The 24,440-nt window shown below is 42.5% G+C and overlaps 1 protein-coding gene across 3 annotated transcripts in view; it reads right to left on the bottom strand.

The window, feature by feature from the left end:
- Positions 1 to 1,201: 1,201 nt before the first annotated feature.
- FGFRL1 (fibroblast growth factor receptor like 1) overlaps positions 1,202 to 24,440 on the bottom strand; it is a 155,773-nt gene continuing 132,534 nt past the window's right edge. For all 3 annotated transcript variants that reach the window (XM_015862663.3, XM_085547513.1, XM_032444052.2), the window contains 4 exons: positions 12,858 to 12,938; positions 9,155 to 9,439; positions 5,840 to 6,193; positions 1,202 to 3,031 (listed from right to left, as the gene is read on the bottom strand). In XM_015862663.3, the coding sequence (XP_015718149.1) occupies positions 2,622 to 3,031; positions 5,840 to 6,193; positions 9,155 to 9,439; positions 12,858 to 12,938 (1,130 nt within the window). In that variant the 3' untranslated portion in view covers positions 1,202 to 2,621. The remainder of the gene's footprint in view (positions 3,032 to 5,839; positions 6,194 to 9,154; positions 9,440 to 12,857; positions 12,939 to 24,440) is intronic.

Consider the following 24,440-nt stretch of genomic DNA (forward strand, 5'->3'; position numbering starts at 1 on the left):
TATGCCACTTAAAAAATATTGGTAATAATAATAAAAAACAGCAGTAGGATGCTTTGTTATAACCTCTACAGAAAAACCATTGTGTTAAGAGAGCCATTGACCTGTGTGGCCAAGGCAAAAAGGGGACTTTTGGGGTACCATGTGTTGGTGAGGGAAAGTGGGAGCATTCATGCTTTGCTGGATGAGGACCCCATCTCCCAGTGATCTGGCTGAGCAAAAAGGGAGCTGTTTGGTTTGCATATGAGGATGCAAGAAGTCAGCAGAAAAATAACTGCAAGTTGATGCAGAGAAAATAGTTTTGGAAACATTCTGAGAAAAACAAAAGCCTGAAGCACTCTTTTGTTTCAGCTTAAATGAAGTGTTTCACTCTAAGTCAGAGCAGCTGAAGCTAAAGATCTCTTTTGCAGAGCAGGCTTGAGAAAGAAGTACTTTCAAACCTAAAAATTGGCACATCTCTTCTTTTTTTTCCCTGCAACAAGCTTTGAGTGGCACTCAAGCAAGCAGCAAACAATTGCTCCATCACTGAAGCATCATGGAAAGGTCTCACCCCATTACATGTTTTCTCCTCCTGAGCACCCTGAGGCTAAAGCTCATTTTACAGACTCACGTGTTTTTATGCTTTGATTTATAAAACTTTCTTTTTAAAAGAAAAAGTCCATCAGGTTTGTGGTTTGCAACCTCTTCCTCCTCTCCCCTTCACCCTCCCTGAAAAAATATACACCAAAATAAAAAGCATAATGAAATGGATTTCTCTGTAAGCAGAGCTCTTTGCTCCTGGAGGTGACAAGAACTCTGTGGGAAATGACCCAGTCACTGCAATCATACAGTCATGGAATCCTTACGATTAGAAAAGATCTCTAAGAACATCAAGTCCAACCACCAACCCATCCCCACCACATCCACCAACCAATGTCCCTCAGAGGCACATTTCCATGTTTCTTGAACAGCTCCAGGCGTGGTGACTCCACCACCTCCCTCGACAGACCGTTCCAATATATCACAATTCTTTCTGTGAGCAAGTATTTTTCTAATATCCAACCTGAAAAATCACAATATAAATGGTGGAAAAAAGGCAATTTTTCTAATGTGAATGTTGGCAGTAGCAGAATCTGAGAAGATACGAGGAGATTATGAGTGAGAAGACATACAGAGAAGTGCAGCTGTTTACTGTTGTTACACTGAGCATATTCTGAGCATGGTATCTATAGAACCTGACAAAAAAAAACCACTTTATTTTCTTTGATCAAAAATATGCATAGAAATGCCAGTTTTGAGGAAAATATCATACACTTTTTTTTTCTTGTTTAACAAAATAAATTAAATATACATGACTTCTGTTTAAACTCTATATAGAATTACAAAGTAATTTTGCATGTGCAACGGGATTAATTTCCAGTCCACGTAGGTATATAATATGGTCCTTAATTAATCTCTTTTATTTCTGTTTTCACCGTTGTTCAAATCCAAACAAAGCTGTATCATTTCCAAAATGCTATCTGTGGGGAGGGGGCAACCACACACAACCTAGGTGAATATTTCTCAAATGCAATTTTTCCTACAGTATTATTATCTCATTTTCTTTTCCTCTTTCTCCTTGTGTTCTCATGAATTTTGAACTGATGTAGAGAATCCAGTAGCTTGTTACTGTAAGCCATCAGCGTGTTTTGCTTTCTTCACCATCAGCAGTTCAATTATTATTATTATTAATTATTATTATTTCTTAAATATAAATATAAAGGTGTTCTGTACAATGTTCCTCTTTCCTTCCTTCCTTCCTTCCTTTTTCATGGCAGTGGAACTGAGTCATGGGACCAGGGCAGTGATATTTGCTCTGTAGAATCCTCTAGGAGGGAACTCAATGCCTTTAACTTGAAGAAATAGAGCCAAGCATCTTGGTTGGCATTATAGACAAGACGACAGTGCTTGAGAAACATTCAACATTTCACTTTGGGAACAGAAATTCATTTTTTTTCCCTCTTGTGTTATTTGGAAGAAGTTCTCCTTGTGCTTTGGAACTAAATCTTTACAGCTTGAGTCATTCTAAGGGAAAAGTTTCTCCCACATGAGTGGGACAGGTCTGGGGTCTTCCCACCAGAACACATGATATACAGCAAGCACAAGAACAGGGGTTGGAAAAGCACCATGTCACCTTTTCTTGCTCCTTTTAGCAACAGAACGGGGTGGTGGTTTATATCCCTGTATCCTGTCTCACTTGCCACAACCTTGCTTAAAAAATCCAGGAAGGTTCCACTGGTGGAGATGGCTGTTTAGCTGCTGGGATTTGGAGTTCCTTCATTATTCCTTGGCTACATCCTGATTGCAATAATTAAGAAAAAAACAAAACAAACAAACAAAAAAAAAACACAACAAAATCTCTTTCCTCTGTCTTTCTCTATTATATATATATTTATATAGATAGATATAGATATATACACATATATATATACACACATACACACGCATATACAATTATATATATATGTATATATATATTTAAAATTATATATATAATCTTTTCTGTCTGCTTTGCCTATTGCTGGCAGTGTGAGCTGACTTTGAGCAGTCTCTTCTGAGGTACCAGGAGGAAAAGCCCACATGAGCTTCTGTACACGGCCGCCCTCTTAGCACTGGTACTGAATGTGCTGGTGCTGGTGGACTTTGCCTTCCACATGTGAGTGGGTGTGGGTATGGATGTCTGTGTAAATCTTTGGGTACATTTTGGATGCCATGGCCGGAGCGAGCGCAGGCCCTTGAGACAGTAAATGCTGCTGCTGGGCGACGTATTCCTCATAGTTTATGGAGGAGATGCAGTCTTTGTCTGGGACCTGGGAAACACAGATCCTGTCCCGGGGCTGCGGCCGGTGCACAGGGGCAGCAGCTGGTGGAGAGCAAGGTTTCTTCTTTGTCTGGCAAAGCCACAGGAGGATTGTCCCAAAGATGAAGACCGCTCCGGCGGGGATGCCAATGATCACAGGCCAGGGAAGGCTGCTGACTGAGGAGGGGGGCACAGGTGCACTGGGAGGCTTGGGATCTGGACATCGTGGCAGGGAAGAGACAGAAAGAGTTAATTAAAAGCAGGCAAGGTAAATCTGAAACAGATGTCACACTTGAGCTGGCTTTTGTACAGGCTGTCTGGCAACCCTGCCAGACGAAGTAACAAGGGAGAAATCAATCCAGCACATGGTGCTTGGTAACTGCTGTGCTTTTCAGTGCTCCTGGAAGGACAAGAAACTAATTTTCTCTGGTGTAGCGGGAGGACTTTGGGGGATTTTTTAACTTATCCAAGCCTTAATGGATGTGCATGTACTAGAGGCAGCCCAAGAGTCTCCTAACATCTTCACTCTGTGATGGCATGGGCTTCCCTGCCCAGATGGAAGGACACGTCAGTGCTATCTCCATGTCAGCAGCACAATTGGATCACACAGAGCCACAACATGCTGTATGCTTGCTTTTACAGAGTGTATCTGTGTCTGCACAGCTTTAGACATACTTTAGCGATACTGGAGCTACTAAACTATGCTCTGACAGGGCAGGAAGCAAGAATTTGGTGGTCCGGAGGGGTTGTCTTGAGTTTCTTGTGTGGCTGAGAGAAAGGTCAAAAATCACAGGTGAGCTGGTGTCTTCCCTTTGGTGCCTAAGCAATGGAGAACTAACATTTCACTCACCCAACTCTTGATGTCAAATAGCCTCCATCTCCACTAACTTATTTGGAGCTGCTATTGGCTTTCCATGGGCAGCAAACTCATTTAAGAAAGGCAGTCAGATGTTCCAGACAGCATCTTTCACAGCTGCCTTCCCCCTAACCTTTGTGCTGTTGGCAGCCTGCACGTTCCTGATCAGTCACTCTGGTTTCTCAACCTGATCTCTCGATTTATAGACCCCAGAGGAGCAGTGGGATAGGACCCCAGCTATCAAAGTCACTGCCTAGATAGCTACCAGCTGTTGTTTTCAAAAGCCCTGAAAAATACCTAGGTGCAGAGTTCAGCCTACAGGGCGACATTCAGAAACTTGGGAAACCACAGGCTATCCAAACAGCCCAGAATGTTATTTTCAAACATATATCACTTAACTTTCAAGCCAAACTTCTTTAAAATATTCTTGTCTTTTTCTCTCTTTGACAAATAGTCCTATGGCTAGTTTGAAATATTAAATATATACCATGTGGCTTCTTTGAAGTCAGGAGGACGTGTACTGTTGACCTCAATAGACAAAACTTTCATCCACCAACACTGGAAATTACAGAATAATTTAGTCTGGAGGGGACTCTGGAGGTCATCTGGTCCAACCTCTTGCTCAAAGCAAGTCAGGATCGGGGAAATGACCCATCAGCTGACCACGGGAACAATAGTCTTCACATTGTTTGGCAAAAATCTGCTGGGCTGTTTTGATATTCAACCCTGCTATTCTTCTAAGCTGTCTATGTCAATTCTGATAGATTTATGTGCAAAGTTCTGTTTTTCTAACTCTTGGCCTTGCAACCACGTCTTTGCTTCTGAGGGCAAGCTGGGTTCTCCTCCTCCGTCACTGCCAATAACAGCAGGCCTGTGGGCACTGGTTCTGGTATGAGGCCTCATTATAGTGCCATTCAAATCAATGGAAAGTCTCCCACTGATTTCAGTGGGAGCTGGATCAGGCTGTTGTAGTTTGGAAACTTCCAGAGGCTTTGAGTTATATCCCACCCACACAGCATTTTGCTTCAGACTGGCTTTCTAGTTGGAGTTTAGTCCTAAATCTAAGTGATGCAGAAGAAGATGTTAAGGGCAAATTGAACATTTTATCTTGCTTGGCAATATACTGTTGGTGCCTAAATTCACGTTGGTGACTTTTGATGACTACTAAGATGCAGAGTGTGGCAACTATAGAGCAAAAGCAGACATGGTACCTTAGTTATAGGAGTCACTTTCCCCACTACATACACAGAAAACCAGTTCTAATACTCTGGGAGAGTTTATGGTCTCTGTCTCTTACTGATATCTTGACCAGAGACATTGCATTAGATCTGACAGCTAGAATGTTCTGATACTGGCTTCAGCTCCTGCACTTTCTTATCTGTGTTGCCCTGTCACAGGTATAGGGAAGAAAAAGCAGAAAGATGGATTTTTGTTATAAAGCTGGTGGTTCTAAAGCTAGATTCACGTGTCCAAATGATGCAGATGGAGATGCTCCTTTCAATAAAAATATTTATTGGGCAGAATTAAATGAAGTAAATGATAACATGAGGATGGTGTGCCTGAAATACACAGGATATAGCCTCAGCTGGACACAGACACCAGCTCTGAGGCCTGGGGAGAGCAGGAAGCAGCAACGAGTTTGGTACAACGTCCCTCAGGGGATCTTTGGGTAAGAATTTAACTAATCAATCATTCCCTCTTTCACACTCATTCTTTTCCTTTTCTTGTGACTGGGATAGTTTTTATTCTTCTCTCCTTTTATGGGCTTGCATCATTGTTTTCTTTTACCAGTAAAGCAATACAAGTAAGAACAAGAGAAAAGAGAAATGTCAGGGAATGGGGCGGCAAATTGTGCTGCTATTCAGTCCCCCTCTCACCTCCTGCACCCTGTTGATGATCCCTACAACTGCAGTATGATTTCCAGATCCTGCATTGTGTTTCACCCTGCTGGAATCGTTGTTCCCCACAGAAGGAGAAAAGAAACCATCAGTGAAAGAAATTCAGCAGGGGCTGATTTAGTCGCTCACTGACTCTTAGTAGAATTGGACTAGGTTTAATTAGCACAGCATCACTGAGGCTCGTAGAGAACACGTACAGGTAGTTGCGTTACTAAGAGTACCAAGATATCGGATACTGATTCAGACTGGGGAAATAAAAGCACAACTCACCTGGCAGGACTGTGAGAAAAGCACTGCGAAAACTGTAGCCCATGGTGTTTGCCCCTAAGCAAATGTACATTCCTGCATCCTCTTCCTTGGCTCGAGTAATCATCAGTTTGTTCAGGTAGGAGCCATCAGGACGGGACCAGACCTCCCCTGTGGGTAGCACAACAAACTTCTGTCCCCCGACGTCAATGGTGGAGTTGTACTTGCTCTCTGTGCCATACTCCACTCGCTTCAGCCACTGGATGACAGGTTTGACATCACTGCGGACTTTGCACTGGAAGGATGTGGTCCCACCATAGTCTACTGTTGTGTTGACGGGGTGTGTCCCTGTCAGGATGGGCTTGGATCTGGTTCTCTCTGCACAAAAATAAAAGGAGTTCCATGGAAAATGGGTTTTGCCAACCTGATTAACTCATGATTCCAGAAACATTGGAAAAAGGTGTAGAATGCATGCAAAAAACTGTCTAATTTTAATCTCTGCCCCACATTAGGCTGAGACCTCAGCTGAATTTCCCCAGTCCACTGTTTTATGCTGCAGCTGTAAGAAAGAGCTAAAAGTGGTAATCCTGGGACTGGGCATCTGCTCAGAAGGGCCCTTATGGGGCCAGAAAAACCCAGAGGTTCCCATCTCATCCATGCTGTGATTCTGTCTTTTATCGTCGCCTCTGTTAGGGTGTAATTTACAGCTGTATTCTCAGGCACAACCTCCAGGCTTTCATTTTTTTTAGATCAGATTATTTGCAAGTATGAGGCTACAGACAGTTTGGGTACAGGAACTTGGGGTAAGACATGTTCCTACTCCTTTTGGTCTTCCCAAATATCTCCTAAAGACAAAAAAACAAATAGATGGGAAGAAACCCCTTCCTTCATGGTTTCTCTATCAGCAGTGATAGCAGGCTGTGTCTCATATCTTTGCTCTGGGAATCCCTGGGAAGCAGACTGTCACCCTTCTTGCTGGCCTGCCATGTGTCCATGGGATCAAAACTCTGGTTCAAAACCATGGCACCACTGCTAGGCTACAGCAGCTAAAGCCACAGGCACCACGAGTGCAGCAAATCTTGCATCAGCCTCACCTATCAACTGCTTTTATTATTTCTTTCTTCAGTCTAATTGTCCACATACTCACTGGAGTAACATTTGTGGAGTAATAGGCCAGAGATCTTTTTTTTCTAGCCAATGACAAAATCTTCCATTTCTCACTCAGATTTTGCTTCAAGTCTCAGCTGATGAAGGAAACAAGATGGTAGGAAAGAAAATCGGACATGAACATTCACAAGACCATGCTTCCCAGCATGATCATAAGCCTTAGGTTGTGCCAATACCACATAAAATCAAAAGAAAACTAAATTCCTCATTCCTTGAAATATTAGGATCTTTTTTTTTGGTGGCAGCATCACAGAAAGGAGTCTCAGTTTCCAGACAAGGATTTACTGAAAACTCCTTTCCTAGGTACAGAGAGAAATGATGGTATCGCAGTGGGTGGTAACTGCTGGCAATCATCAACCACTTTTGAAGGCAAAACACTGCTGGATTGATCGTGTAGCACAACAGCTCCCACCAGCACAGGCTTTGAGGTGACAGCAAGGAACAATGGACCCTCTTTCAAAAAGTCAGGGTACTGTCAACAATGAGAGCTCTAAAGATGTGCCTGGGAAACAAAAATACCACCACGGTCTCCATAGGACTACAAGTAGAAATCACAACTGGGGAGACTGAGACTCAGATAAGCAGGATGGGTTTAGGAGTGGATGCTCAAGGAAAAGAAAGAAAAAGAAAAAAAGAAAGAGGAAATTGAATAAAACCAGAAATACTCCACAAAATGATGTTAAAAATAGAAAGACGTCTGAAGACTGCTTAATGCCCTTATCTGCCTGACTCTGGTTCCAGCTTTCGTTACTGTTTTCACTCCTAGCCAGCAAAAGCTAATGAAAACAAAGGTTACATACATCTTTAAGTTGATAAAAACCAAGATAAACAGGGACACAGAAAGGGGTTTGTTCCTGGTGCTGTCTGGTTTTGATGAAGTGAAAATGCCACAGCTGCCATTAGGATGGGGCTTGATTCATTTCCCTGTCTCTGCTCCTGGTTTTAGTGTAAACACATGTTTTTACTGTCTCCACACAGCTGCATCTTTATCAAATCCAGATGTCCAGCAGGTTTGTGCCTTCAGAGCCCAACAGAGCTCCCCACATGTGCTTTTAATTCCTGTTATTCTAGAGAAAGGACTTATCAGGGACCAGATCTTTACCTTTAAGAACAATCTTTCACACTGGGATAAACCTTCTCATGCTAAAACACATGCACAGATGGACAAACAACATGCTTTCCATGTGGCTGGAAACAGCCCTCCGTGCCCCTGCTCCTCATTAATGAAGGATACTCCTTCTTCCCCCACTCCACTCATCTTCTTCTTCTTCATCTGGCTGTTCCAGTATCATTTCCATGGCAACTTATGATGATGTCATAGATAAAGCATGATGATTTAAGAATAAGAGTTCTACTTCGGTAGACTTAGGTAGCTTTGAGTATAATTATCTTCAGTAGTAATAGGGGAAAAAGGAGATTAGAGGCCAAAAATCAGAATAGCTAGCCGGTAAGTAGAGCAATTTACTCTACTACACCACAAAGTAAGGTAATCCCTCACAGATCATCTTCTAAGGGCTGAGACTAAAGATACATACAGGACTTCAGCAGGATTTTAAACTTTTGTTAGCATCTCATTTGTATCCACGTGAACTTCCAAATGTCTAAATGCTTTCAAAAACCTGGCCTTAAAGTCGTGTCTGGCTAATCAATCTAGTCATAATGTTTCTGCTCATTCCCTTGGGACATTTCTCTAAAGAAGTGGGTCTCTCATTACAGATATCTAGTCTAAATTTTCAGTTGATTGGTTTCACTTTACTCTGATAAAGTAATCTGAACTCTACTAGTATTTCCACCCTCCTCTATGGCCCTCTGTGAAGGGCTTTCCCGTTAAGTTCTCATTTTGCCCTTAAACTGATTGTCAGCTGCATGGAGTTAAACTGGCCAGTTGTGAACTTATGCCACGCGAGTGATGTTAGAGATGACAGCTTCCTAAATGCTTATCTTTATTTCAGACTTCTAAATTGTATTATTAACACTCTGTCTTTATTGGATGTTAGGTTTATTCTAGTTTCAACAAAATTTTCTCTAATGGTTCCTGTTGGTATTTCTAACCTTTACACAAGTCTATATCCAACTATCAGCACTGCATCCTTACAACCACACTCTCTTTACTCATCCAACCCCTTTCTGATAGCTTCCTCCTCCCATTTCTACTATAGAAGCTGCACTTACGGATCACTTCAACTTTGTAAGTTGCATTGATTTCCCCAACTTTGTTAAACACTCGGCAGGTGTATTTCCCACTGTCCTCCGGCTTCAGATTCTTCAGGTTCAGTGTCCACTTCTTCTTCTTGTTCTCCCCAATCTCATGGGGCATAAGGGGTTTATTGTCCTTCAACCATGTGATGTCAGGCCGTGGGTTGCCGCTGGCCACACACTTCAGGCGGATGGAGCTGCCGACAGGACGGGCGATCACTCTGCGTCTCATCTTTGCAGGCTGCGTGAATCTGGGCTGGGCTGCAAGAGGCAGGAGCAATTGACCTCGGTGAGCAAAAGGCATATAAAGCAGCATAGTACTGTCAAGCATTATGAGTGAATTTCCCAAGAGGCACTCACAGCACCATCGAAACAAGCATATCTCATATTCCAGCTCATACCAATTTATTTAGAAAGCACCACCCAGCCTGGTGCAGTTGAGTGTCTAGAAGACTGCTATGAATACATTACCCTCCTGCATAGAACAACCCCAGCATCCCTCAGTGTCCTTAATGAAACTGAGTCAAACAATCAGGCGAAAGCCTGAAAATCCAAAAGAAACTACAGCTTTCCTTGTAATATCTTAATTATGCCATGTCAGAAAAAGGGCACTTACAGCTACAGTCTGCTGCTGAGATTAACACCACTTCTGACTCCTACTTGGCACTCTCTCACTGCTTCCAGAAGGCTCCTGCCTAATTCATCTCTCTTCTTCATTTTGACAAAACCACTTTCTCCTTGCCAGCTCCACAATAGGTTTCCCTCCCTGGTTTGAATCTTTTTTCATGCTTAGTATGATGTTACTTTTCAGCCTATGATGGCAATCACTTTACGTTTTCATACTCCCTGGTATATTCTCCCTGTTTCTTTGCTTGGAGAAAACAAAAAACAGAGGATGATTGGCCATTGTCTTGGACATGCCTATCAACCACTACAATTAGAGATCTACAGTAGATCGCAACACACTGAAGCAAGTTGAGAAGGTTGTACTCTGGGTGCTGGGGAAGTTTGCTGCAGGTGGGACTACAGAGCCAGTCCTGCTGCACAGAGACAGGGGCAGAAGCTCTGGGATGTGCATCATAGTAAAGAATTGATTGATGGAGGAGGTCAGTTTGCAGCTTCCTCTCTCCACGCATCTGCGAATTGCAGCCATTGCTCTCTGAGGTCTGTGTCTCTGTCCCCCGGTGCTCTCACCCCCCTGCAGCCTTGACCTACAACCCTCCCTCAGAAGAAGACACCCTCTGGCATTCCCCGCTCTTGGAGTCTCTTTCTTTAGGAGAAACCATCTGCCTCTGCAGCCTTCTCTTGCCCTCCTTGACTGTCATTCTGGGTCCCAGCCATTTCATGTTATTTCAAACTCTTGCTCAGAAATGCTTTGCTCTCCATGCAGAGACTTTCATGTGTAATCTAATGAACTGGAGCAACTCTGGCCCTGAGAATCCTTGCCATGACAGCTGAGCAGCAAGTGTGACATACTAACCTCCTGCACAGCTCCTAGTGCGTAAATAACCCCCTGCACAGCTCCTGCTGTGTAAATTTCTAGGTATTCCCTTAAGGATCTGTTGCAAGAGGAGGCTCCCTCCCAGCAAAACAATTGGCCTCCAGAGGGAAAATTAACCCCATCAGGGCTGAACATTAGGAATGACTGCAAGCTCAGACCTTTCCCCCCATCCTTCCCTGCTTCCACAGCAGTATTTCAGATCATGATCTCCCTGTTCAGTAAGAATGGTGCAAAAGAGAAACTTTATCCCCAAAAGCAGGTCTATAATATTTTTATATTCTTCTCTTGCTCTGATTCCCATAAATCTGTCTCTCATGCAACGTTGCTCAGATACACACCAAGTTACAGGTAAAGCTAAACTCGTTTGGCTCTTTCTGTCTTTCTTGCTCTATTTAGGGAAGGATAAGTGATTGCATACTCTCAAAAGCCTGCATGCAATATGCTGAAATCAGATCTCGTTTACACAGCCCTGAATGCTTCCTTGACAAAAGCCTGAATTGGACAAGTTTAGAAAGGACAGTCGACAGAAAAGGAGAAAAAGAGAGACTCACATAAGAGAGAAAATGAGGCTCAGCAGTCACAAAGGAGATGGAGAGAGAAGCGGCACTGTGAGACAGAAAGGGTCTCCTTTGAGTTTGTGCTGGTAAATGTCTGTCCCTAGATCTGTACCATTTACAGAAGTTTTGCTTGTTGGAGTGCCAGAGAAGGTCATTACAAAGTGCCTCTGTGTTATTTATACTTCATTGCTTGTTCTCCTCCACATCGCTTGGTGTTTGCTTCATAAACATGAACGGCACATTTGTACAGTTTAAATTATGCCAAGCACAAGAGCAAGGGAAAACACAAGCAGATAGGGACAAAGAAACAGTGTTGTGCATGGGTTTCTTGCTGAAACCTGTTTACCATGAAGGTTCAAGTTAATGAAAGTGAAATGAAGCAGGAGGTTATCAGCACAAAAAGCTGGGAAGGAGTTTAGCTATCTCCTCTCCCTGTCTCCCAGGCTCTCACAGCAGTACGTCTAACATAACTTTTAATACCTACTCCTATCTTCCCCTGGGTAACGAAAGGTAGAGAGATGAGAACTGTCCTTGCTAGATGATGAATCCCTTTTGAAGGATTCCCAACTTGGAGCTATGCTTTTCCTATCTCAAATACATTGTCATCCTTTTCTAGAAGGAATGTGTGGAGGTTGCCTTCCTCTCTCAGAACAAACTCAGGCTCAGTAGAAATTGTAACTCAAGGCCATTATGCCACAGCCTTGGATGGGACTACACTTCAGTACACCACATCCTTTTTTTGCCAGCTCCTGAAAAAAGCTGGCCTTAGTTCAAGTGGTGGGGACTCATGGTGACAGCATGACAGGTTCCACCCCTACCATTGCGATGAGGTTACTCACTGGCCATGAACATGGGAGAAAGCCATCTCTCAGTCATAGTACTCAAAGGGACAGACTGAGAGCAAAATGGAAATGCCTTGCTTCATCTCTTGGGGTCTTAAACTCTCCTGACAGCAATAGCTAAGAGATGTTTGGCATCAGCCTGACAACTTCTTATTCTTCAAGGAGCGCTTGGACCAAATGTTGGATCTGTGAATCTTGCTGTGATTCATGTGTTTTAGGAGAGACATTTCTCCTAAACTTTATAACAGTATTGAAATCCTCTCCTTGAACAGCCCAGGATTGAGAGAAGTTCATACAGGTGTCTAAAAAAGAGGGTAATTTTCAAAAGTACTCCGCTTTGACTTAATGCTAATACTTCTGAAGTGAAGTCAAGACCTCCTATTTGCCCTCAGTGGGAGTAGTGTTATGCTGGCAATGAAGGCTTTTGAAAATATTCCTGTAGAAGTCAATGTGTCTTTTACAGAGTCTATGAAAGTTATAATAGCTGCACATGCAAAGGAAAGTCACTGCCCCAAAAAAAACAAATGAAAGGGAGAACCATGCTGGAGTATAAGGCAGGGGGCCCTAAAGCAGGTCATGGGCTGTGTTTTGCAGAAGTACCCTTGGATGGGATCCATTCACACCAACATGTTTAGCTGAGGCTCTGTTTATTATTTGACCATCTGCAGGGAGAACTCACTCCATTTGCTCTGCCTTTTCCTTTCCTTCTGTGACTGAGAAACACGCTGGGTGAACAGCACTGAACCAGGAATAGAAAGCAAACACACACTGTTCCTTACCCCATTGCTTCCCAGAATGATCTTCATATTCTCCATTAGAGCCTTCGGGTGTCTGGCTGTTCTTTCCTGAGCTGGTGTCATCTGCAATGGAGAGGAAAGCGAAGATGTTAGGAAGATCTCCTGCAGTGCAGCAGTGTGATGTAGGGAGTTTGCATTTCCTCCTGCAGGCACCATGAAGCTGAAAGGCACTCGACATACATTTGGCATTCACATCCTGGCATGTACAGCTTAGCCAGTTTAGTAAACAATTTAGTTGCTGCTTTACAAGCTTTTCGGCAAGCTACCAAAGCAATGGGAGATTAATCAATGTTTCCATCAACAGCTGACAAAAGACTCATTGTTTATGTTTACGGGTTGCCATTCTCTAGGAGGAGCCAATCTGTTGTACCTTCTATGCAAATAATGGTATAAATAAAAATTACAGATAATTAAACCTGGGAGGTGGTGAAGGCTTATGTGATCAGTCACACAGAGCACAAGCAGTGCAATCAGGGCCACTAATTTGCCTTTCAGCTTCCATACAAAATCAGGAAAGCAAGCAGGTTTGCTGCTGGGTCAAATGAGCCCTCAAGGGATAACGAACACAAAGATATGGCTGGTCAAAGCATGGAAAAGTTGTATATATACACATATATATGATTAAACAAAAAAAAAAAGAAATGAAGTCTGCCCATCCACCTGTAGCAATGATACAGCTCTCTGTCCCTAATCACTCCCTATTGTTGGAACAGGCTGACCAGGGAGGTGGTGGAGTTACCATCCCTGGAGGTGTTCAAGAACCTTGGAAATGTGGCACTGAGGGACATGGTCAGTGGGCATGGTGGGGATGAGCTTGGTGATCTCAGAGGTCTTTTCCAACCTTAATGATTCTATGATTCTGTGTGTAATAAAGCCAGGACTAAAGTTTTATTTCATCTTTGTGAGGGCAGCTTGGTTGGCAGAGAGAGTTCTGGGGTAGGCAGGGTCCACCTCAGTAAGAACTAGCAGAACTACATCTATTGCAGTGCAAAAATTTACTTTAGAAGATGCACTGGGCTTAAACAATGTTTGGAGCATAAACGTGCATGTAGGCCTTGTGAGTGAAGTCCAAGGCTATAACCCCATCCTCGGCCCAATTTCCACTAGTTTGGAAAACCACCCTGTCTCTTCAATACAGGGTACTTTATGCTGCCACATTCTTAGCTCTCGTTTGCTGGACTTTGTCTTCCCTCACCCCAGGCAGATTTTTCTCTTCTGCTACTGGCGACTTCGGCTCAGTTCCCCCCGGAGGTATGTGCAGCTGTCACTTCAAGGGGTAAAGAAAACTTTCAGGGCCACAGCACGCCGTGCCCTTGCTCCAGCAGCTCGCTCTGGCCGCCCGCCCTGTCCCACCTCCCTCACCCTCTGCTGTCCCTGGAATCCCAGAGGCTTTCCCAGGCCAGCTCCTGTCCGAGCAGTGGGGAAGCAGCGTGAAACACAGCCACGCTCAGCAAACAGCCTTGGCAAACTAAATGTGGGCAGTACAAATTTACCCATTATATATGGTGGCTTGCTTATGATGCATTGTCTCCTTTCAGTCAAAATGGTGAATTGATTATTTTCTGGAGCCTGTACAGTTTTTATCCTAAATACCAGCTGGGCTATGAATGAAATTCTGGATGCTCTGTGGTAGAGAACTTAGTAGATACCTCAGTACCATTATAAAAATGTACTGGATAATGAAGAAGAAAGGAAAAACATGGTCAGAGATGTTAGAATCCTGCCTGTTGTTAAGCTGCTGAATATCTTAAAAGTGGCTAATGCCTTTAAGTGGCGATGCTCTGTCAATTATATCTCAATCTTCTCCAGCTCAGTGTACAAAGAGCAGGGCAGCCTCCCTTGCCTCGTGTTACAGTATGTCAGTCCATGTGCACTCCTCCTGCCTGCACACCAGGACCGACTGGCATCCTCAACACCTCTTGACATGCTGCCAAGCTTTTGATGTCAGTAAAATTGTCCTGAATCTGTTTGATCCTTTGAAGATGTCTCTTGGGTTGTTACCCCACCAAATCCCAAACTTGGCAGGGTAGCAAGAAGTATCCACATGCATTTAGATTTGTTGGTATAGATCCACTGGAACCAGTTTCATGCCTGTTAGGAATGTGGTAACAGTAACACCAAGACATAGCAGAAGACTTGGGTGGAGTGGAAATGTCATAAACATGGAAACTTGTGTAGAATACAACTACTTCTTCTCAGACCCAGAGGTGCACAGTGGGTGAGGGGATGCTACTGAAATCTCTGTTCCACTTGCAAGAACTGCAAGAAAACCTGAAAACTGCAAGAAAAAAGCTGATTTGTGAAATACAGAAAGTGAATGAAACTCATCAAAGCACATTTGGGAGTGATTCCTAGAAACAAGGGAATCTCAGTTTGAGCTTAAAAGTGTGAGCAAGCCAGGAGAGCAGCCAGTATTATAACAATAAAGCATTAGCCTGGAAGGTGAGTACCCCAGGGTCAAGTCCTTCTGCTACCTCCACAGAGGGATTTGAACCTCCCCTCCTGTACCTTGGGTGAGTGTTTTAAGTTCTAAACTGTGGTACCAGAGTGCCAAAAAGAAGCACATTATTTTATAAAGTGGAGCAGCAAAGCAGGGGTAGATACCTCAAGAACAATCTTATTATGGAAGAGTCCTGCTTGATTCAGATATATCACTGAGATTTGACTTCCACCCAGCACAATCACACCCAAAGTTGCTACTGCATACATGAGAAGTATCTGTTCTTCCCTGTTTTGAAGAATTCCCTTGTTAGACAGAGAATGGGTGATTAAATACATACGATCACCATGTAAACAATGAGTTGGTAATAGAAATCATGAGTCTTAGCTATATTCAAAAAAGGCCTAATAAGCTGATTGCTTATTCAAATCTTTGTCACTTCCCACAGAGGCAGGTCAGTGTGACAAGAACACACACAAAAATCCAGCAGCAGCCAAAGGGCAGTGAGACCAGCTGGGCAGCAAGGCCAGCCTTGCTGCCAGCATATGACTGCAAGGGGCAGTGCTAAGAAGGATGAGCTGCTGAAGTTTCCTACGAGCTCCCTTTTCCGTGACCTATATTGGAAGGTCATCATGTGCTGGACATCTTGGACACTATCACAGGGTTAGGAGAGCAGCCAGTTGGAAGACTATGTGGAAAACCTGACTTGAAAAATAATCACTGACTAATTTTATGTCACGAGTACCTTGGGGGTAGGAAAACACACACTGTGCACATGATTTGGTTGTCCTCTCTGTACAAGTTGGTTCTGATGTGTTAGAAAGCTTGACTGGTTGGTCAAGAAACCTGAAGTGGAAGATTCCCTTATCAGGTCAGGTGATTGTCTCCCCTGTCACATCAAGTGATAGACTTGGAGACAAGGGACAAACGTATGTAGCCTCCAAGTATCCTCTCCAAGTATCACACCTGACCATTAAAGGTCAGGTCAGAATGGGTCCAAAGGCATGTGGTTGTTCAGGAATGCCGTCTCAGTGGCTGACCCCCAGCTGATGCCCCCCATGATGTTGTTCCAAGCAAGCTTCCAGGCTGAGATGCCACAGATTGGTGTGGTCTGGGGAAGTGTTGAGTGGGATGAAACGGGGATCATTGGCTTGTTTTTGCATGAGATTTGATGCATCTGAGAGTATAAGGCCTCAGCTATCAGTGCTGACATCATGGCCAAATTGCTCTTTTATACTCCAGAAAGCATGACACTCTATGCATATCACCTGCCATGTGTCTTTCTGGTTGATTTCCTTTCACAAACAGGTTAGATTTCTTCAGACAGGGATTTCTGCATGTAACCTCATCAGTTGACAAATGGGATCCTATGGGACAAAGAGTGCCATATAAGCAGAGTATAGTTACCATTTATTGCCATAGCAGAATTGTTCCACAAATGGAAAATTCTACCTAATGGTCTGACTCCAAGAGGAGATGATGGGAAATATTCACAGGCTGTTACTGAGCCTGGATCAAATTTTATTTACCCACAGACCTTCCGTGAAGGCTTCATGTTTTAGCTGAGTGGGCATGACTTGTTTTCAGACCAATACCATGTTCTGAACACCCATCCCCAAGTCAAAACAACATCCCAGTTTTATGAAGCAAAACTCTAGCCATAATGTTTCTCTATGATTCACAAAGTTGCTTTAATTTGTTATAATGCAAGGCCAGTCCCTGCTCTGACTTGATGGGACCAGCTTTGGAGCCTTTGATGTCAGAGGCCTTGAAAGCCCCATTTCACAGATGAGCCAGCTTTGCATAAATAAACAAAGTGACCTCTGAACTGGAGCCTGAGACGTGAACACACTTCAAAGCCCTGGGGGAGGCAGTGGTGGGGGGGTGGGGGGGGCAGCAGGGAATGAAGCGATCAGCATGCATCATTAAGGCAGCCTCTACTCAACACTCAATGCTCCTGCCCAACAAGGGGTGCAAATAAAAGGAGGGAGGGAGTGAAATGAGGGGGAAAGTGATGTAATCCAGTCAGGCTTGAACAATTAGAATGAGGCCTTTTCTCATGGATGAATGAAAGGGATCTCTCTGAATTCCAGCTTTAGGCGCTCTCTCTCGCACTTACCAAGGTGCACCATATTTGCACATTGTGTTTGTACCCCAACTTTGCTGCTGCAGAGGCCCAGTAAATGACACACCTGAAGTTTGATGCAGGTGGTGGGTTTCGGGCCTTCCTTGGAGCTAAATCAGAATCTGTTATAATGACCTTAACCATAAAATTAAGGGGTGAGAACAGATCAGTAAGTGTTTGCACTTCTTTCTCAGTAGTCCTGATGGTGCAGCAAACAGAGGATAAACAACTTAGTCTTCTAAGTAAGCGCCATCTGAAAAAGTCTGTATGTACAGTTTATCTCAGATAAATTCAGGATTTCCTGCAGTACTTTCTGAAATTTAAAGGGAAATATAAGGGTAAGATCATTCTGTTTTAGTCAGCCTCCTTCTATCCTAACAGGTTCAACTGATGCCCAAATGAATGGTCCATGAGGTATGCATGTAGACAGGCAGTAACAAATTTATCACAGGGTTTGCAGGGATTAAGGCACTTGCTTTCCCTAGATCTCCTCAGTGCAGATTAACACTCCAGGTTTCACTTAGAATTTCAGCTGGTATTAACTCCCAATGGCCAGAGAAATGAGTCTCAGACTACTGGCTAGTGCATGATTTCAATCTCAAAGCTACTTATGCCAGCTTCCAGGGTTTTATCGCTTGTGATATTTGAGGTTTCTGAAGAACCTTGATCCTGGCATGAGATTGCTTGAGAATTTCAGGGTTTTGTTTATTACTGAACTGCAGTTTGTGATTGCAAAGAAGAATTCTGCATAAATACGCATGAAGGCTTGGAAGGAAGAAAATGTTGGTTTTTGAGATCTTGTGACCTTTTTAGCCTACCTCATGTTTCTTTGAGGCCCAGATTTCAGTCTCCTGTGCCTGGTGATCCACAGATGAATTCAAAGCCTGATTTGAAATCACAGTAAGGATTAACAAGCAAAATCTGTATCTCAACTGATCCTGAATTTCCTCGCATTGCTGAGGTTTAATTTAGCAAGCTTTCTCTTTGAAGACTTTTATACTAGAGTCAGGTAGGAAAAAATCCAATGAATTCATCCCACTAACACAAACCTGGTTTGAATCTTAGATGGTATTTTTAACATTTTTTCATAGTTCCTCCAGCAACCCTTCATTTCATGCTTGCCACTCCTTAACCTGCCTACTACTATATTAACAGTGTCATCCACTGTATTAACAGTGCTGATGCTATGAAAAGGCAGGAAATGTGTTTGGAATTTATTTGGAAGGGTGCAGCAAAAGCAAAGTGATCAGGAATTCTTGGAGTGATGAAAAAAAGACTCTTGGAGGAAACCCCTTTCCTTGGGCCCAGCCAAACTAAACCCCTGAAGATGAAAAAGAAGAAACCCACTCAGAGGAGCACGCAGCCAAGGAACACTCTACCTATTTTTATTTATTTTATTTTATTTACTTAAAAAAAACTAAAATGTTACTGGCAGAGAATTTGCCTCTGTAATGGGCACTGCAGACTTTACTGCTTATTGCCTTTGGTTTCATATGGGCCAAAAATAACCAGAGCTATTGGTACTAGAATTTCCTGAATATATAGATTGTGTATATATGGATATATATACAATATGGTTTGCGCTAGGGGCTTTTTTGGTATTTTCATCTCTGGTCAAATTCTTGGGAATTTCCATTTTAAAAAATTCATGGATTTCACTTCAGCCTCAGTACTCTGTAAGCACAATGCTCTGAAAAGAATTCTTTGCAGCCCCACCTTGTGAATTCAGGAGGGACACCAAAGGCTACAGGTTACAGCCCTGGAGAGGAACTGAGGAGACACAACTTTTGGCCCTTCCCCTTTTTTAAGCTATACCATCTGTCATTGTAGATGACAAAGCTCTTAGTTGTTGTCTATTGCTGCAACCCACATCTCAACCAGTGAACACACATTAGGAGCATCTGCTTTAAAGCCAAAGAAGATAGAACACCATTTGAAAGAACAAAAGAAGGAGGGACCATGGTGTAGCATAAACATAACAGAGCCAGCTTGTTTTATGCATTGATACCAACCTATCTCCAAAAACACAGGCAAACCTATTCTGCTTCTCTGGGCAGCAGCCCACAGAGAATCTAGAGCTGCTATGCATAAGCTGCTACCAGCACCTGAGCTAACTTTTTTACCACCAATTCCTTCTTTATACAGCAATCCTCTGCTGAGTGTGCAATGTAGACATATCCCCAAAGAATGCTGTGGTTTATAGTTTAAGCTTGATTTAAAAAACTTTGGTTTGGAAAAGGATCACATATTTCCTTAGAGAAGTAAATGTGTGAAGAGGAGAGATGGAATTTCAGAAAAAGTGAGCTATTTAAAGCACATGTAAAAGTATTAATGCACAAATAATGAGATGAGGAATGAAAGTTTTTAAATTTCAGCATATGAGAGAGCTTCTCAAAAGGGGTATCTACTAGACTATGTCACCTAGAAAAACCAAAAGCCTATTTCCTTCAATTTTTGGAACAGTTGAGATTTAAAATTATAATGGTCTACCTATGGCTGAAGTAGAGATCTTATGAGTTCTTTGGCAAACGTTGGATAATCTAATTCCCAAAGCACGCTGTAGTAACTCCTCCATTGTTATTGTGAATGTGGTATAATTGTATGATCAATAAGAATGAAAGTGCTCAACAGAAAATTATGTTCATGACAAAAAAAACCTTAAGAATACAATAAAAAACTTTACTAGTGGCTGTAACCATACAGAGGAACTTCAGAGATCTTCTGAGCTCATGATACCAGACAGGGTGAGCCCTGGACATACCATGCTCATCTGCCCCCTTGGCTTCTCTGTATCTGGGTCAATTTCCCTCCTACTTTACCTCTGCACCACTCTTCTCCAACCACTTTTCATACTTCCTGAAGATTGGGTTCTTCCCTTGCTCCTTGTGGCCCATTATTACCCACAGACCTCACTAAATCATCTGAAACATTCCCAGACATGGAACATCTGCACATGAGGATGTTCAATCTACTGCTGTAACCACACAGAGAACCACAAGGAGGAATGGCTGGAGTCACTCATGGAACCACTGCAATTCTCCAACCTACCATTATAACAATTACAAAGGCAATCAAAACCCTTCTGCCACGCAGACTTCTCCAGACACCGGGACCTCCCGCCTGCATCCAGGTCTCTATTCCAAAGGAGACAAGAAAATAACTCTTCCTTCTAGTTGTTGTTGTTGAGGTTACTTTTTTTTTTATCAGCATGCTACAGTATACACAGACAGTGGCTCCCAGAGCTCTGCACCACAGGCACCAGTCTGCGGTTACGCTCTTGATCTACTGCTGGTGAGGATGAAAGGGCAAAGAAATCAGAGAAGTATTTAGGCTTCTGCCTTGTCACCAGCATTTTCTGGGCATGAAATAGAAGCACCAAGCTGAATAACTTGAGAATATCTTCCAGCATCTTCTAATCATTACTTGTACCATGTCAATAACAAGGATTTCTTAGGGCCAGGTTCCCATTATATTAAATACTCCTCACACATAGCGCAAAAGACAGTCCCTGTTCAAGGTTTTCTGTCTTAGTACTGTGAGCATGGAGTGGATGCAAAGTACACTAAGGTTTGCCAATAACATTATTTTTTAGGCTGCAGTTACTCTGGACTGCTAGGGGAATGATGAGGGTTTCTCATCAATTCCTAGAGCTGAGAAACTAAGTTTAACTTATAATACCAATCAATCTAATATCTGAATTTACACCAATTTTGTTACATTCATTATGTATGAATTATTTGTGACTTACATTAAGTTTATAAAAAACGGCGTTTCATTTGGCTTACTTTATTGTCTGACAATAATTCTCCTTTAGAAATAAGCGTTCAAATTAGGAGTGAGGATGAGAAGGTCAGGTTGACATCTACCTTTTCCCTGAGTGCAAAAGGGATGACGGAGGCGTGCCAAAAGTGAGGTGGTATGAACGCTCCACCCAAGAACATAGGCCAAAATTCCATCTTCAACAACCCTAAACTGCTTAGGGCTGGGGGTGGAAGCATGCCACTGACGGGACTAATGCAAAGTTAATGATAAGAAGAAGATTACAGCAGAGCCAAGGATAAACTGCTAAGATCCGGCTCTCAGCCTTCTATTTTAACTACTATGCAGCTACTGTTCCTCACATAAAGTTATCTCTATCCTTCCCCTTCCTAGTAGTGCTGATCGATGTTCATAATTTCCTTTATTAAGATGTGTATGAACTGATATGATGAATTCAATCTCCCTGAGCTTTCATGTGATCAAAACAGCCAGCTCCCAGAAATTTCCAAAGGGCCTGCTGGGAAAGAAAAGTCAGTCAGACATGTCAGTGATTGAGTGCAATGATTATTTTTGGATGGCATTCATGATCAAACAAAAATAATCAATCATACAGTCCTGACCCTTCCAAACACTGAGCTAATTCCTTGGTGTGGAATTACCCAATCCATCACAATGAACTGGGAATTGCAATTCTGAATGATACAGATAGGAATGTGAATCCAGCTGTTTCTTCAATGCCATTACAAAAATTATTTAAACATCATTTACGGGCTTGCATATTTCACAGTCTATTGGAAGAAAGGGAAAATATCTCCTATGGAAGAAAATCCTATGCAGGAACATCCTATGCAGTAGAGCCATTATGAAATGAAGCTAATCCCCAGAGAGAACTGCTGCTTAACATCTTTGATGGGAAAACTGAGTCCTCTGTCTCTTTGTTTGTGGCAGAAACTCACACCTCATCAAGATCCATCAATAGCATATTAAGTTTAACTTTGATTTCAATAATGGCACCTGTATGTGTTAAGAGTTCTATGAAATGGGTATTAGATGATGGTTTTCAACTGGCCTTTAAAGGAACATAAAGAAATAGGAGTGTTCAAGTTGTTAATTATATTCAGGAAGACACAGAACATTAGTAAGGAATCTTCTGCCTCAAGTTTCAGGAATAAAGAGATCTCCTATTTCACAAAACAGTCCATGCATAATAGACAGGATTTCATAAATGACATCATTTGCAACCACCATCACCTCAACAAGCTACAGGTCTCTGAACAATATCAAATATCTTTCCATAAATGAATTTTCTTGAGGATACAGGTAAGCTACTAAGATAGGAAGTACAAAAACGGCACTAAAAAGGGTGGAGAGGAAAGTAAAATTTTGTTAGCTTCTTGTGTTCAATGTTGATTCAACAAGTGATAAGGAGCAGTGCAACAGCAGTACAGCAGTGATGTAACCTTGGCTTTTCACACCATCTCTCTGATTGATCACTATAGTTTTCAGCATGACAAGATGCTAAAGAAACTGGAACTTTGGGGTCTGATCATGAAAATACAAAGTACCCTCAGTGCCTGATGACGTCAAGCACTCATCTGATATTCTCCCCATAGGCTGTCAAATGCAGAATTTTATTACTGTAGTGCCTAACACCTTCTCCATGATCTTCAATGAATGCTGCATACATATCTGGTCATTGTCTGACTAATAATAGCAAGGAGCAAAATGTTACCACTTTCACCATTCTGTCCAAGAACAACTCTGGACAAGTGGCAATTTTACTGGCTCCCAAAACAAACGGAATACTTGGCACCTCAAATAATGTGCGGATTACAGTATATTACACTGGGTAATTCTGGCCTGTGTCTTGCCAGAATTAAACTTAACCTAATTACATGGAGTAAATTGTAGCTTTCCATGTGGGGTAAAACACAAATTGTAAAAAGAGTTGTTCCACAATTAACTCTATATTCGCAATGCTGTCATTACCAATTTCTAAAGCACACTTCAAAGCAATGACTAACGTAGCACAGCCATTCCTGTGGGATGGAATTAACTTCCCTTGTGTGCTTTTGTGATTTAAGATTCATGTTTTTAAATCCCCCTCCGAGCACATGGCCCGTGGTGTAAGAGAACAGCGGACAGAGAGCAACCAGAAAGGAGCCACAGTCAGGAGCTATCTAACAATACAAGCAACACTTTTTTTAGGTGGCATTCAATGGTATTTGGTTCCTCAGTCGCAGTTACTGCACTTTTCAGGGAGGGATGGTGCAGCTCTGCCAGACAGTCAGAGCTGAATCCAGAGGCATAAGTCACCCCTTGTCAGTGCGCTGCATACCCCGCGCCTCTTTAGAAGACTTTGCTGAGATAAATAGCAGAGAATCTGCAGTAGTAAATCTATTTTGGGAATAGTTAACAGTCAGGAAGACCATTCAAATGCAATGAGAAGATGGAGTAGGTATGCAGTTCAAATCCAGTGGCTATGAATGAACCAGAGCTGGGTAGCACCAAACCAGAGTTGGCTGCCACCTATGACCTTGCCTTGATGATCCATATAGAACTTTTTTCACCACCTCTGAAATTTAGAAGCTAAAGCAGGTGCAGTTTATTGGCTTTCTATGTGAGTTACCCCATAAGGACTGATCCTGGAGAGTGCTGGAAGCCACACTTCACTCTGAAGGTGCAAACAGGAACATTTAAGCCCCCATTTAAACTACAAAGAATCTATCCTACCCTTATCTGTAGGGAAAATACGCTTATTTTTAACAATTAATCAGTGTTTTCCCAAAAACTTCTAAATATTTACTCTTATGAGTACTGCATTTACACACCTTATTTTTCATGGCCATAGTGTATACTGTTATTAACATTCTCATATGAATATTACACACTGAATTTATCCCACATGCTGCTGGCTATTTTAAACGACAGATGTGAGAGGATTTAAATGCCAGTTTTAAATCTGTGCAGTTGATTAAAATCCTGTGAGCCATTCATAGATTGCCAGATATTCTATTTACATGTACTCCTCCTATGTAAAATTCTTCAGGGAATACTCCCAGACCCTGGCATATGGTTTAGAATGATGTTAACTGATGTCGGAGATGCCACACAGACAACAGGCTGTATTATCCAGTTACATCTGTGCGTAAAATGCTTTGGGATTTTTTGATGGAAGGAGTTACGAGTGTGTAAAGATGAGATGCTACATTTATGTCCCCCTAAATCCCGCTTGGAGATA

This window comes from Coturnix japonica, chromosome 4, assembly GCF_054131305.1.
Source record: "Coturnix japonica strain WE chromosome 4, WE-NBRP24, whole genome shotgun sequence".
Taxonomy (NCBI): Eukaryota; Metazoa; Chordata; class Aves; order Galliformes; family Phasianidae; genus Coturnix; species Coturnix japonica.